Raw genomic sequence first — 15,677 nt, 5'->3', positions numbered from 1 at the left:
AAAATAGACTAGTTCTGCTCCCGTGGTGTTTGCAGTGTTTGCACAGCAGTGGGGTCACACAGGGGCATTTTAAAAGAACCGCCAACTTGGTGATTTTTTTGAAAGTCACAAGGAAAAGGAAATATTGTGGGGCAACATTGGGGCAGACCCTGTGCAGCTTCAGGAGCCACGCAGAATTCCTGGCTGCTTTCCATGCTCATCCCAGGATATTTTTACCATGCAAAAACCACCTCTGACTTGACTAAAATTACTGTCTGCAATAACACGGGGCTGTCTTGAACATTATCAGTAGTTGGAACTGACTAGCAGTTAGCTTAAGCTCTGCAATACTGGTATTTTGGTATTATAAACCTTTATAAACTTTATGAATGTAAACTTTTCAGGAATTTTCTAATATATTATACTGTGTTACTGTAAAGCAATAGATATCACCTTTTTCATGTTTACTTTAATGTAATATATTACAAGTGGAACATTAAACATGAAATATTGTGAAACAACAGATTTGGGTTGATATAAATTCTTTATTATGTATCTATAAGTTTGTGCCAATTAGAATTTTTTGTGATATAGTACTAGTACGTTGATAAGAATAAGGTTTAAACAAGAAGTGCTTTTCAAATATCTAGCCTACACACTATTCTTTTTTGGTTAACTCTATGTCATTGTGTTGTTTTTCCTTTGATCCATATTTAATTGCCAACGAAGTACTTCTGTCAGAAATGAGTCATCATGTAAGAAGAATCCATCCACAAATTGTCAAAGAACCAACTGGAGAGAATCCTTTAACAGACGACCAGGAAAGAAGGCTGAGGAGGAGGAGGAGGAGGAGGAGGAGGAGGAGGAGGAGGAGGAAGCGATAAGAAATGTTTCAGAAAAGGGTATTTTATGATGCTCCACTATAGGACACCACAAATTGAAGAATGAGGCCACAAGGGATTGAAGCTATTTGCTTCTTTGGGCAAATGTTAACAGTTTCAGTGTAAACATATATTGGTATTTGTTGACATTTTGGAAGCATCAATGACTGTTGAATTTGAGCTGGTACATGAAGGATCTGCAGAATGAGACACTGTTTTGAGCTGATACTCCAGCGACTGGTTGCCACGGGAACTTTAGAACAACAAGACACAGCGAATACTGTAAGAGAAAGAAGGAAGATTAAATCTTTTCCAAAAAGATCCTTAATGCTCAGTATATTAAGACACAATTGTGACTCCGTTTACAAGTGCACATTTCTTAATACACAAACAAAATTGTAGGTTACTAGGGATCTGTCTTTGGTCAAAGCCTTGTCCCACTACCCTCAGTGCATGTGAAAAGAAGATGGGTGTTTTCCTCTCGGGCTCTTCAAGAGAAACAGCAGATTCCTTTTTCTTGGAAAATTAACAGAGAAATTTGGGTTTATTACCTTTTACCAGTGTGCAGAAGCTCAAAGCCTTCAGCAATTTTCTCAAAGGGTAACGTGTGACTTATTAAAGCATCTGGATTACATTTCTTGTTCAGATAATCAGAAACCAGTTTGGGGAGAGCTTCTTTTAACTTCCAACCTGGGTAAGTGACCAAAACAGCAATAGGTCAGTCCCTATGTGCCACTTATTTGTTGTTTAAGGAGGAAAGACATTGTTGGGTGGAACCAAAATACAGCAAAAAACATGGTTTAGATCCAGCAAAAGTTTTCCACTTGAGTTAGATCACAGTATAGCTGCTTGTACTAAGTCAGTATAACTCCATGTGCATTTCTTCTTGCTCAAGATTTTGTGCAATCAATTCCTTGGCCTTTTAATGCACTAGGTGTTGAACTAGGGGAAAAAGCACTAGGTGTTGAATAAAATATGGTGCAAGTGGAACTATGTTCAGTCTATTTATGTTTCTGCTTATGCATCATATGATCTAAGTCACCGAATAAAGAAAGGGTGAGATTAAAAAAATGTACTAAATAAATAAAACTGTATGTACATTAAGAGGAGATACATCCTATTTAAGTAAATGTAACACACACACACACAGTAACTATAATGTATGGACTGTTTTAAGCAACTCCCACCTCCAAGGAAGGACCCTATCAGTTTCCTCCCCGTAAGGACCAGTTTGGGATCAAAAGTGAGCTCCGATCCTGAAGGAGGCGCTCCTACCAGCACACAGGTTCCAGAACCCAAGCGGGAAGAAGCAAGGGCAGCTATCTGTTGGAAACACAACAAAATAAACTAAGAAATAGAAATGATGAAGTGAGCCTTCCATTCATATTTCCATTACAGTTTTGGCATAGTCCAAAATTTATTTAAAGACAGATAATGAAAATTTGAAAAGCTCTAGAATTTGAGCCCGGCAAAAGCTAATGCATAGGTCCCTGCCGCTTGAAATAAGGGTTAGGGGAGTATCCAGAGGTGGGATCCAGCAGGTTCTCACAAGTTCCCGAGAGTAGGTTACTAATTATTTGTGTGTGCCAAGAGGGGGTTACTAATTGGTGATTTTGCCATGTGATTTTTGCCTTAGTTACTCCCTCCTCTCAGCAGTAGCGTGCAGAACTTGAAGCAGTCTAGCAGGAGGTGCACCGGCGTGTGTGGCAGCCTGCGCCTGCGTGCATTCGTTTCCCGTGTCCTTGCCACAGCCCTGCCTAGGAATGCCCCATCCCGGGAATGCCCGCCCCCACCCCCGTTGTGCTCCGCCCAGCCCCATTGGCACTACGCCACAGTTTGAATCCCACCACCATGGGAACCTGTCACTAAAATTCTTGGATCCCACCACTGGGAGTATCAACAGAGGATGCATAATTAATTCACGTAACCTCTTTTCAGAGATTCTTGATAGTATCAGACACACGCTCTCAGCTATAATATGACATTACAGAAAAGAAGAAGTCTGGTGTAATGATTAAGGGTGGTGGACTGTAATTTGGGGAACTGGGTTTGATTCCCCACTCCTCCACATAAACAGTACACTCTTATCTGGTGAACTGGATTTGTTTCTCCGCTCCTACACTTAAACCTGCTGGGTGATCTTGGGCTAGTCACAGTTCTCTCAAAGCTCTCTATCTCTATCAGCCCCATCTACCTCTCAAGGTGTCTGTTGTGAGGAGAGGAAGGAAAGGAGTTTGTAAGCCGCTTTGAGATCCCTTACAAGAGAAAAGGATAGGGTATGAATCCAGACTCTTCTTCTTCTTACCTCTGTATCAATTCGCCCGATCACCTCAAATGAATAGTCCACGCCAAGACCAGTCATCTCCACAAGCACCTTCTCAATGGGTTTGTTGAAATCATTAGGAGAGATGCACTCGGTGGCTCCTAACTCTTTTGCTTTAGCAAATTTTTCTTTGTTGATGTCAATGCCAATAATCCTGGATGCCCCTGCTGTTTTGCAGCCCATGATAACGGACAGACCAACACCTCCCAAGCCAAAGATGGCACAGGTAGAACCCGGCTCAACCTGAGAACCGTAAAAACAAGAGTGCCGGGTTCAGCATTTGTAGGACATTATCATTTGGAACATTTTAGACTGTCTCCCATCCAAAATTCTAGGGCTGCTTTACAAGAAATTTCAACATGATGTGCAAATGCATGAGAAGCAGATGGTTATAAATATACATATATCTCCCCAAAGCAGCAGGCAGTCAAAGATCAAAAGCCATCAAACACGCATTAAAAATGAACGAAGACATGGAATAACTGTTAGTGATCACCAGGGAGAATTTAAAAATGTCCCTAGCATGTCTAAAAGTCTAAAGTGGTACCAGGTAAGTTGCAGAGAGTGAGCTCCATGAGTGGGGAATCAACTCAGAGAAGGTCCCGTCTCGTGTGGCTTCACACTTTAGAGGCACGCAGAGTAGAGTGTCTGATGGTGATCTTTACAAGATATAAATAACGCCACAAAATCATGAGCCAAGGCAGAAAGTTGAGGCAAGACAAAGTCAAGGAAGTCAGGAAAATAATGGACACAGTGACAGGATCAGGCATGAAGAATTCAGTGTAAAAACAAAATAGAAAAAAAAGGAGTAGTGGAAGGAAGAGGGCAGTGCAAGAAAAAGAACAAAACAGGACAACTGGGACAAATAGAAAGGACAAGAGTCCTCATGGGGGCAAACATGGGTTTTCCTGGTGCCTGCCAAGTGTTTTTAGAAGGTGGGTAAGGCCAGAAGGGGCTGTTGCCCAGCAGGGCTGTTTACTGGCCACTGAAAAGCTGATTGACAGATTTTAAAAACTTTGTCTGCTACCACAACAAAAGGATCTTCACTGTATGACTGCAAGTAAACAGTATGGCTGGAAGAAAATATATGAAAAAAATGTTCCTTTTAAAAGACATCCTGTCAAACAGGCCTTCAGCCTGAAATGATGAAGTGGTAAAAATGACCTCTCTCCCTCACATATGATGGTTGCCTCTGCCTCTTGTAGCAGCCATTTTGTGGTTCATTCCATTTCTTGTGGCTGCTGTTTTGTGGTGGTGACCACAGCCCTACGATAGAATTCCAAAGGTGCCCACAGGCTGAAAAAATATGGGGAGCCCTGTCCTAGGGCATGCAAACATGAGATCACTACAGCAGCTGCTGGGAAGATGGAAAGAAAGCTTGAGTGGTCTCAGCTCTGCTTGCACCTGAAGGTATCAATGCAAGTCTGAAAGTTGATTCCCATTTGCATAATTTCTCCAGCAAGGCAGAAGCAAACCATTACTTCAAGCGCCTAAGGAAGCACACACATTTATGGATTTTTACCTTGGCCGTATTGATGGCAGCCCCATAGCCAGTAGAAAACCCGCAGCCAAACAGACAGACTTTCTCCAGAGGAGCAGCGTTGTCAATCTTTGCAATGGAAGCTTCTGGCATAACTGTGTATTCGGAGAAGGTGCTTGTCCACAGGAAGTGGTAAACTTGCTTCCCTTTGCAGGTAAATCGGCTTGTTTTATCTGGCATCAGATTTTGAGATTCACAGATGCTGTTTGAAGAGATCCAGCCAGGGTCTGTATCATACTACTGAACTTACTAGCAAACCCAAATGAATAATCAGGGTTGTCAATTTCCAGGTGGCACCTAGAGATCTACCTCTGTTATAATTGATCTCCCGCCAACCAAGATGAGTTTCCCTGGAGAAAATTACTGCTTTGGAGGGTGAGCAGTATGGCATTATATTATATTGAGATCCCTCCCCTTCCCAACCCCCACCCTCCTTAGGCTCCACCCCCAACATCTCCAGGTATTTCTCAACCCTGAGCTGGCAACCTCAATAAAGGATTCAAACAGACTTACTGGCCTTTGAGGCAACAATTTGTTTTAGGATTCAGACAGGAGGCACATTCTCCACACTGGGGAACGCACAAAGGAATGACTTTGTCACCTTGCAGGGGGAAAAAAATAATTTTTAGGTTAAACCTTGCTTTAATGAAGTACATAAAAACATTATTTTGGACAGAACAATCAACTGTGCAACTCTCTGCTGAGTTAATTCCAGTCAATTGAAGTCAACTGATTTAGACTGGCCTGATTTCCAGTTTTGTATATGTTCATGCAGACAGAACATAAGTATTTTCATATTTTGAATTTTCATTTAGGCTAAAAATTATGCCAGGTTATGTGGACTTAAGACATACTTAAAGCAGCAGAGGTAAGAGCAGAAGGAGATGGAAAATAAATGGTCCAGCACAATTTCATCACCAGTCCTTAAGGAGCTGCACTGGGTCTCCATTCACTCCCAGGCCCAATTCAAGATATTGGATGTTAATGTATGAACCTCTAAATAGTTTGGGTCCTGCCTACATGAAGGTGCGCCTGCACCTGTATATACCAACCTGGACACTGAGGTCACAGAGCGAGGTACTCCTGGTGGTACCTCCCCCTGCTGAGGTGCGGGAGCACATAGAAAGTTTGCCCCTAGGTTGTGGAATAGAATCCACTTGAAGATTCGCCATGTACCTACTTTTTATGGGTTTAGGCACATAGGAAAGACCTTCCTCTTCGTCCAGGCATTTGGCTAGTGTCCCTGGAAACACCCTCTACAGCTGTTGGTTTGGAGGGTGGGAATGGGAGAGTGGGGGTTGAGGTTATTTTAATGCTATTTTAATTGTTGTTTTTATTGTTATATTTTATTTATGATGTTTTATTGTGGGTTTTTTATTGTTTTTAACCTGTGTAAGTCACCTAGAGACATTGATATAAGGTGAGGTATAAATATTTATGAATAAATAAATAGTAGAAAACAGAATAAAAATTAAAACAATAATTAAATTGTAGCCTTTTAAAGCTACCAGAGTAGCTTTGCACATTCCAAGCGAGTGGAAGGGCTTTTCTATTGGTTTTCCTGAAGAAAGAATGAATATCAGTCAAATCTAGACTGCATTTAGATTTTTTTGCCATCGAATCCCAGCTGACCTATGGTGACCCCACACAGGGTTTTCAAGGCAAGAGACATTCAGAATATGTAACTGGCTTAAGGTCATTCAGCAAAACTTTGACCACTAAACAACTCTCTCTCTCTCAGCATTTAAACAGCACAAAGGAAATGCAGGCTTTGATAGTTTTTTTCATTTCTGAAATAAAAATTCTACAAATATTGTGCTTCTGAAGGATTCAAAATTACGTTTGTACTGAGCAGTGACAGAGCAGTTTAGTAGCACTGGGAATGCCACAAGATACTCAGAGTTATTTTTCACCTGATTTTAAAAATTTGGTTTAATTGTAAACTGCTTCATAAGTGTTATATGGAGAAACAGCAAATAATTAACTCAGACAAAGAAAGGAAGCTGAAGGACCCAGGAGGAAGCCATCTAAATGACCAGCTGCTCTTCCAGGATACATAGATAAATAATACTTTCTTGCAAAGAACAGAAGTGTCTCAAGTTTTGTTTGCTGCTCTCACAATGTCACCCTTACCTGGCTTTACATACGTGACTTCTGGCCCAACGCTTTCAACAATACCAGCTGCTTCATGGCCTGCAATCACTGGGTAGTCGATATCAGGAAAGAAACCTGCCCGTACATGGTTATCTGTCCCACAGATCCCAGTGGCCACTATCTATGTGAAAATAAGTAAAATAGAAAATAAGTACAGTAGATGTGATGCTGGTGGGGAATCCCACTATTCCAAAATGTTCTTTAAAAGATTACAAAACTGTTTATTACATTGTCTTATTGTGCATCTTTCAATCAGACCTTTTTTCTCATATTGCTATGCAAATTTAATCCGTGCAAAAACTAATTTTCCAGGAAAATGTATCCGCTGCATGTGTTCTTAGGGATGCAATTTTTTTTGCTTCGATGTAGAATCTGGATTTTAATGGAATATATACAGCTTTGTCTGTAGCCTTCTCATCAAGAGATACTGCCAAAGAAGACAGAAACTCTGAATAATATTTATATTACTCTGAACTCTACTTTCTCTGATACTCCTACCAAGCTGTCAGAGGCTCATTCCGCACATGCGGAATAATGCACTTTCAAACTGCTTTCAGTGCTCTTTGAAGCTGTGCGGAATAGCAAAATCCACTTGCAAACAGTTGTGAAAGTGCTTTGAAATTGCATTATTTTGCATGTGCAGAAGGGGCCAGACATTCATTCATTGCAATAATCATTTGGACTGAGGAAAAGGTCCCCTCCCTCTTGAAATAAGAATGTTTACCTTCACTCGAACCTCATGGGTTCTTGGTGGTGCCACCTCTACCTCTTCAAGGGAAGGCATCTGGCCCGCTTCCCAGATGACGGCGGCTCTGCATTTAATCACCTGGGAAAATGTACATCATCAGAGCAGATTACAGAAAAAATTCCTTGGTGTCCCTCATATCAGTTGCAATGAGGGACACTTCTCCAAGCAACTGAGATGGTTGAAAATGAAAAACAAGAGAAAATAAGTGGGGGGAAAGTCCAAAACAGAAATGTTAGTACTTCTGGAATTGAGTCCTCCATCACCACACATGCCAACAACTATTACAGCTCCATTTGGCTTTCCCACAGTTCAAAACTGGGGGGGGGAAATTGGCAAAAACATCTGGTTTGGGGAGGAAAGTATGGAGGAAGGAAATCAGAAAATGCCTTAAAAGATATTTTAAGTCAGTCTCTCTGGTTGACCCCATATGATCCTACATTGTTCTGTATCCGATCACTCTAGTGTTTGGACTCACAATAACAGTATAACGCACAAAAATGCAGATATCTGTATACAACTTTGGCAAGCTGGCGGACCTCCAGGGGGAGAGTGTTCCAAAGCGCTGGGACCACTGCCGAGAAGACCCTTTGAGTGGCCCCCACTGCCTAAATCTCAGAAGGTGATGAAGCCACCAGGAAGGCTCCCCCCAATGGACCTCAGCACCTGAGCTGGTCTGTATGGGAAGAGGTGTTCCTGCAGGTATATAGGACCCAGGTCATGTAAGGCTTTGTACATCAGTAGCAAAACCTTGAATTGGGCCTGGTAACAAATAGGGAGCCATGAAGTTCCCTCAGGACAGATGTTGTGTCATGAATCCTGGAATCTCCGCTAGAAGCCGAGCTGCTATGTTCTGCACCAGCTTGAACTTCCGGACTGTTTTCAAGGGCAGCCCTATCATCCGTCTGTCCGTCCGTCCGTCCGTCCGTCCGTCTATCTATTTTTGTTACATATATATCCCGCCCTTTCCCCGCAGGGTCCATGCAGAGCATGTTACAATAGTCTAACCAGGAGGTTCCACCACATGGATGACTGTGGCCAGGTCACCCTATTCCAAGTAAAGGTGGATCTGGCAAACTAGCTGGAGGCCCTGGTAGGGTCTTCCTCACCACCACTGCCATATGGGATTCCAATGACAGTGACGGATCAAGAATTACCCCCCCCCCAGTTTCTCACTCATCTTTCTGGGGTAAAACCATCCAGTTCGGTGCTGGATGCCCCTTAATCTCCCAAACCTTGAGACCCAGCACACAGAACACTTCTGTCTTGTTGGGATTCATTTTCACTTTATTTACGCTCATCCAGCCCCTGACAGTTTTCAGATATTGGACCAACACCAACAACTTCTCACCAAATGCAGATGGAACCAAGAGCCGGGTGTCATCAACTTACTGTTGACAACTCACCCTTCCAGTGGTCTCAGGTAGATGTTAAACAAAATAGATATTAAAGAACATGTCCCCCACTACTATTATCTGGAACCTCCTCCTGAGGTAGGAGGAGAACCACGATAATATGGTGCCTCCCAGCCCCTGCAGTCCAGGAGAATACTATGGTCAATGGTACTGAAAGCCATTCATCCATCAAGGCGAACAAGGCAGTCTCAGTACTATGACCATGCCTGAAACCTGACTGACATGGGTCCAGAAATTAAGTGTTATAATGCCGTAGAATCCACCCTCCAAAGCAACCATTTTCTCCAGGGCAACTGGTCTTGGTTGTCTGGAGGTCTATTGTAATAATGAATCTCAAAGTACCACCCAGAGACTAGATATTGTGATACACCCAATGTTGCATTACCCCCCCCACATGTCCCTGTCCCCAAATCTTCCAGCAATTGCCAGGAATGACCTGGCTATCCTATGCAGTTGTAATGCATTGTCTAGGCTATAATGCATTGTTCAGTTGTAATGCATTGTTCAGACTGCAGGTCCTTTGTATCAAATAATTACCTGCTCATAGAAAACTGGCACATTGGGCAGAAGAAGCGGTTGACATTTAGTCCCAAGATAACTTAATTTGCTATTTGATGCTCTCTCTCTGTGTTTAATATCCCTTGACCTATGTTCAACAAAAACGAGCTTTGCATGTAAAAACAAAACAGGGAAAGAGGAAATGCTAGGGTGTGGTGTTTCCCGTTGTTTCAGGGGCACTGTATGAAAAGTACCCTTTCATAGTCCACCAGAAGATATATAATGCATTTTTTTTGCAACTGTTCGTGGTGAAGCTGCCCCGAGATCAAAGTTTCCTCCTGTTTTATGTGAAGAATGTTTAGTTGGTTTACTTCTGTGCTCTCACATCACCAGAACTGTGCATTAAGTGAAATCGTTTTATTTGGAAATTTCACAAAGATTTAAATACATTCTGCTTGATAGATGGAGCCTTTACAATTAAAAAAGGTAAGAATTGATCTGGTTACAGACTTACAGTGCCATGCTAAACAGAGTTATCCCTTTCTAAGAAAGGGGCTTACAAGGGTATAACTCTGCTTGAGAGGGGAGTGTTAACTTGGCTGCCCCAAAATCTCAAATGTCATACTTGACATACTCCAAAGGTATCTGAGAGAGACCCCTGAGATATAGCCTAATTAAAGACATTAATTAACCCCAGATGTCCTTACAACAACTCTGTGATGTAGGCCAATGTTAGTATATATTGCCAGTGGAGGCTGAGAGAAAGACCACGTGTTTAATTTGGTTAGTTAGTGGATGAGGCAAAATTTAAACGAAGGATTTCATATTTTAAAGCTTGCAAACTTGGCTACTGTGTTGCATCAGCAACTTCAAACAATACTGATGTATGATAGTGTCATTTCACTTTGAAGCAGGCTTACATTTTGAACACACAAATGTGGATTCAATCCCCACAGCTTCATCTTTGCATTGTGAAATGAATCTGCACAAATACAACCCACAGAATGCCCTTAGGTAATGGAAACTAATAAAGATTTTATTTTTTAATCTTAGAGCAATCTAACACACACACACACACACACACACACACACACACACACACACACACACACACACACACACACACAAATGCTTTTAACATGTACTTTTGCAATAGGTTTAGGCAGAGACCAAAGAATGTCTTACCTTCCCTGCAGTTGCCATGTGTCAGAATTCCTGCCCAAATTCTTCCACAAAAGTCTTCTCTTCTCTTTCACTTTGGCTCTGGCAAGAACATACAGGAACAGTGATACATGAGCCACTCTCACCACCCTCCCCAACACAACACACTCATACACACAATGAATAAACGATGATAGGCCAGCTAGGGAAGGGGACGGCCCATCTGCAAATCTGATGAAGTCCTTCATTGCCGAATGTCACCACCTCAGATGTTTGAACTAAGTTAATGTTCTCCCGAACAAACAAGCATCAAATGTAACCACTATCAACAGTCAGAAGAATAAAAGTTGTTTTTTAAAGTCATTCATTCAGTATGTCTTTCTCCTTAACAACTTCTACTTATTAGGGGGGGAAATTACTCTGATTCAGGTTGTCCCATTCAGCTAATTTAATAGTGTGTAATCATTCAGTGCATTTACACTACAGTCCAAACAGATTTTCCTGATGTGCACAAAACTGGGAGCACAGAGACTTGTAAAGTCAAAAACTGGAAGTGCCTTTTGCTAACAAATCTCAAAAGAATAGCTGTTAAATCTGTGTTGCATTTTATATATCAATAATTTTGCCTTGGCTGTGCCATGACACATCAGTGTTTTGCACAGGAGATATGTAAAGTGTGAACAGTGTGTAATGAAAACTCAGCATCCTGTACTGGGAAATCTTGATTGATCCTGGCTCAGTGCCCGAGGGTCAGGCCCCTTACGCACATGCAGAACAGTGCACGTTCAATCCACTTTCAATGCACTTTGAAGCTGTGTAGAATAGCAAAATCCACTTGCAAACAATTGGGAAAGTGGATTGAAAGTGAATTATTTTTCATGCGCTGGAGGGCCTCAGTTCCATGGGCAATCCACCTGTGACTGCATTATGCAGGGAATGGGAGTGGGAGTAGTGACAAACCACAACAGAAGTCAGCAACCTTTCTGTAATTAAAGAGCCAAGTTACAAACTTCAGCACAAGAAATAAGCGAAGAGCCAGAATAAGAAAAAACATTTTGCCTTCTTGAAATATACACTTTAACATTACTGACAACTGGCATGTGGATCAATAACACATAAAGTTTCTGCAGGCCAAGCAGGAAGTTGCAAACACAAGGCTTCAGGATATACAAAGGAGCATTCCACACAATAGTTTTTAGTGCATATTGTGTGATAGGTACTGTATTGTTTTTGTGCATGTTGTGTGATGAATGATGTATAGGTTTTAGGGGAGAACTGGAGGAGATTAAGAGGAAAAGCTGACTGGATCCTAGGCAATGTTTTCACTTGGGTCGTTTCTGCACAGCAAAATTATACCTGTGCACCATTGTGTTCTTTTTAACCCGGATCTATTTTATCCTGGAATGTCTGCCCGTTTGGCTTCCTGCATTTTGAAGGAATCCATTGAAAACTGGGAGGAAATACTCCAGTTTCTTTCGCATAAGTCTAGGACCTCTGTATTTATTTTGGAAGCATATTTGAGCATGCCCGGTGTCCCACATTCTGATTGGCTATTGTTTTTTGAGTGGCAGCTTCAAATACCTCTGAGCATGCCCAGTGTCCCACATTCTGATTGGCTGTTGTCTTTGAGTGGCAGCTTGAATGAATGTCAGGCGGGGAGATCAGGCAGCTGGGTGGGAAAAATAAACCGGTCCTGCTCCCGATTGGTTTTCGCACAGCAGCAGGTACAAGCAGGGTCACACCAGGATTTTTAAAAAGAATCTCCAAACTGGTGCATTTGAAAATCCTGGGATAAGGGAAATATTTTGGGGCAACACCGGAGCAGGCCCGCTTTAACACAGGGAACAGTGTGGAATTTTTGACTGCACAGGAATACTTTTCTTGCTCAACCCAGGATATTTTGACTGTGCGGAAACAGCCTTGGATTGCTGGCAGCAGTTCACCATGATAAATGTCCCTTTCTGTAAAACAGCTTGAAAAAGCCCTTAAATCCCATACAAATCTTTGCCTTTCGTTTTTTCCCCATGCTGAGAGCTATTGTGGTAGAGTGGTTAAGAGTGGTGGACTCTAAACTGGAGAACGGGGTTTGATTCCCCACTCCTCCACATGAAGCCTGCTAGGTGACCTTGGGCTGGTCACAGTTCTCTCAGAACTCTCTCAGCCCCACCTACCTCAGAAGGTGACTGTTGTGGGGAGAGGAAGGGAATGCAATTGCAATCACTTTGAGACTCTTTACAGGAGAGAAAGACAGAATATAAATCCAAACTCTTGTTGCTATTCTAGCATGCCCTCGCCTTCCAATATACCCTAACCTAAAGATTTTGTTTTCTGTTTAAAAGTGTCATATTTGATTCCACATCTGGCTCTACAGGCCACAGGTTAACTTAATCCTAGTCACTGATGATGCAGTAGTATGCGTTGCACTTCATACAGCTTTCGTAGAATCTCTAAAACTAAAATTTTGATTTGTCCCATCCCTCCATTTCAGCCATTCTATTCACTACATCATCCACGGCAGCCATTTTGTGGTGGCACTTGTTACCTAAATCAGGCCTCCTGTCAGGTCTGTCACATGAAGAGCATTCATTGCATGTGAAAACCCTACAAGCATGAATTACAGGTAGGGCTATTATATTCCTGCTGCAGGCAGGGGAATCTCCCATCCCTGTGGGCCCTTCCTTTCACAGCAGTGTGAAAGGAAGTGTGAGTGTGAGTGACAGCAGATTTTGCTTCAATTTGACAGCCCTCAAATAGCAGAGAAATTTCCACAACTCGATCAATAAAGTGCATCTGCAAACCCATAGTTTTTAGTTGTTTGTCGATTCCTATCTCATGTCTATCTGACGTTTGTTATCATTTACCCGTCACCTGTTCTATGCTGCTTTTATGGATTTGTGATTATTTATAATTGCTAAAATTTGGGATAGTTTTATACTGATGGGGTTAGCTTTATTAAATTTATTTTAATTGAATTTTGAATTGCATTATGACTGTTTTATTGTTTCCTCTCTCTGGCCATGCGTATTTTCTAAACTGGGAGTCCAGAACCTTGTGGAATTTGTGGCGATTCCAAGTTAAGCATCTCCCATCCTGCAGCGGAAGCAGCTATTTCTGACTGAGCCCTCCCTGGAGACACAAATGTGGTGCCTCCTGCGCTGTTCTGAAGCATTTTCTGCTCGTAAGAGGTAGAGGAAAGCCATGATCCGCAACTTGTCTGGGAAAGGCGTGGTTTGGAGAAGAAAGATATGAGCATCGGGAAACACACGAAGCAGCTGCCACGTTGCGAGCTGTTCTCAATACATCCCACATAATCCTTCTTTAGACAATGTCCATAGTTGGTTCTCTAGCTGTATAGCAATTCAGTTGTAGCACAAATCATTTTAAATAAGCTGTTCAGAGGGAGTTAGATAAACCTAAGAATAATTTTACTTATGCTATGATTGCTGTGTGTCATGTTCTTTGACTTAATCTACCCTGACTGCCCTCTCTTGCTGATTAGTTTGGCAAGATCATTGGACCTGGATTGCACAAACAACTCTTTTCTCAGAAAACATATAGTGCATGAGAGGTCAGCTGTTGAAGGGATACGCCTGTTTGCAGCTGCATGTTCTTTTCTGCAGACAGTAATCTATCCCCATTTGGCTAAATGGATCTCCTTTTAGAACAAGCAGCGAAATCCAGCTACTACCAGATTCTACATATTTAATTAAAACTGATTCAGTTATTTTTTTCTGACTGACAGTTTGTAGATACTAGCAAAAGACATCTTCATATTTCTATCCATGCCATATCTATGGAGAGTGTAGGTTTCACTTGTTCGATACAGTGTTTGACTGTGATTTGGAACCAATGCTACCAGTGTTCTGACTGTGATTTGGAACCAATGTGATTTGGAACTAAGATACTAGCAAAATACATCTTCATATCCATGGCATATCTATGAAGAGTGTGGGTTTCACTTCTTAGATTCAGTGTTCTGACTGTGATTTGGAACCAATGAACCAGTTCCATATGCACTAGATTTTTGCCACAGAGCATGTTTCCTTTCTGGTGAATTTTCCTTTTGCACGAGATCAATGAATTTCAGTGGGTCTTTGCACAAATGAAAGTTTTAATAAAGGAGGATGTGTGCTTCACTGCAAATATTTTTTTCAGTGTGTATGAAACATATTTGTAGGGTCCAAGGCAATATCATTACAAGTACATTTTTTAACCAACTAATCAATCAACAGTTGTTATAAGAAAGAGATCAGCCAGCATCAATTTAAGAGCATGAAATGGGCAATACAATAACATTTGTTCCACTGTTTCGACTGTATTCAATTAGCAGGAACACAGATGTTGAGAGTAGGGGATACACTAATATTGCCTTTCCAGTAGCACTGAGGACAGGCACTTTAAACAGGCTAGGGGGAAAGTTCTGTGATATTTGGGGAATTCTAAAGCATTAAGATAGTTTGCCAGCACAAAGTTTTGGCTATGATTTCCTACCACCAGACAGGAGTATGTCCAACTCAATCAGCTTGAAGAGCTTTATTCTAGATTTGTCTATTTCTTCAGCTACTAAGAACCCAAGATAGCACACTGTCGAGAAGCCAAGAAGCTGTATTTGATTCCCAACCACATTCACCCATTCAGGTTCTATTCCAACAGTTGCATATGAGAAATGAATGGAGAACAGGGACAGTCAAGGACTATCAGTCATCTTGGATGAATGGAACCTCCATATCAGAGACAGTGTGCCTCTGAGTATCAGCTGCTAAGGGGGCATCATCAGGCTGAAGGGAGGTCTGGACAATTCCCTGGCTGTATCTGACGGGCCACTGTAGGAAGCAGAATCCTGATGAACCAGTGGTCTGATTAAGAAAGGACTTGTACATATAAAAAAAAGTCTGCATGGTGATGCCAGCTTGCATAAGATATTGCCAGCGAGATTCCACTTTCAAAACATCTTGTCCCTATTTTTTTTGTCAAGAGAGCC

The 15,677-nt window shown here is 41.8% G+C and overlaps 1 protein-coding gene across 2 annotated transcripts; it reads right to left on the bottom strand.

Moving 5' to 3' along the window:
- Positions 1-427: 427 nt before the first annotated feature.
- On the bottom strand, positions 428-10,855 carry LOC125439870 (alcohol dehydrogenase 1-like). Of its 2 annotated transcripts, XM_048509179.1 has the most exons (9): positions 10,721-10,855; positions 7,602-7,703; positions 6,857-6,998; positions 5,237-5,324; positions 4,706-4,925; positions 3,166-3,426; positions 2,048-2,183; positions 1,412-1,550; positions 428-1,140 (listed from the first exon to the last, which is right to left on the bottom strand). In XM_048509179.1, the coding sequence occupies exons 1-9, from the start codon at positions 10,736-10,738 to the stop codon at positions 1,116-1,118; spliced, it is 1,131 nt and encodes a 376-aa protein (XP_048365136.1). In that variant the 5' UTR covers positions 10,739-10,855; the 3' UTR covers positions 428-1,115. The 2 variants fall into 2 exon arrangements, with proteins under 2 accessions (XP_048365136.1, XP_048365137.1); XM_048509180.1 differs by lacking the exon at positions 5,237-5,324 and having other exon boundaries at positions 6,871-6,998.
- Between the last annotated feature and the right edge of the window lie 4,822 nt (positions 10,856-15,677).

This window comes from Sphaerodactylus townsendi, linkage group LG10 (genome assembly GCF_021028975.2).
Source record: "Sphaerodactylus townsendi isolate TG3544 linkage group LG10, MPM_Stown_v2.3, whole genome shotgun sequence".
Classification (NCBI taxonomy): Eukaryota; Metazoa; Chordata; class Lepidosauria; order Squamata; family Sphaerodactylidae; genus Sphaerodactylus; species Sphaerodactylus townsendi.
Note: the sequence above shows the minus strand (reverse complement) of the source record. Positions and strands in the feature narration are given on the sequence as shown.

What these genes read in the sequence shown, in the direction of transcription:
- LOC125439870 (XM_048509179.1), bottom strand. An exon ending in CCCATGAGGTTCGAGTGAAG is followed by an intron (nt 6,999 to 7,601) that starts GTAAACATTCTT and finishes ATTTTCACATAG; the next exon opens with ATAGTGGCCACTGGGATCTG. An exon ending in AATTGTTGCCTCAAAGGCCA is followed by an intron (nt 4,926 to 5,236) that starts GTAAGTCTGTTT and finishes CTCTTCAAACAG; the next exon opens with CATCTGTGAATCTCAAAATC.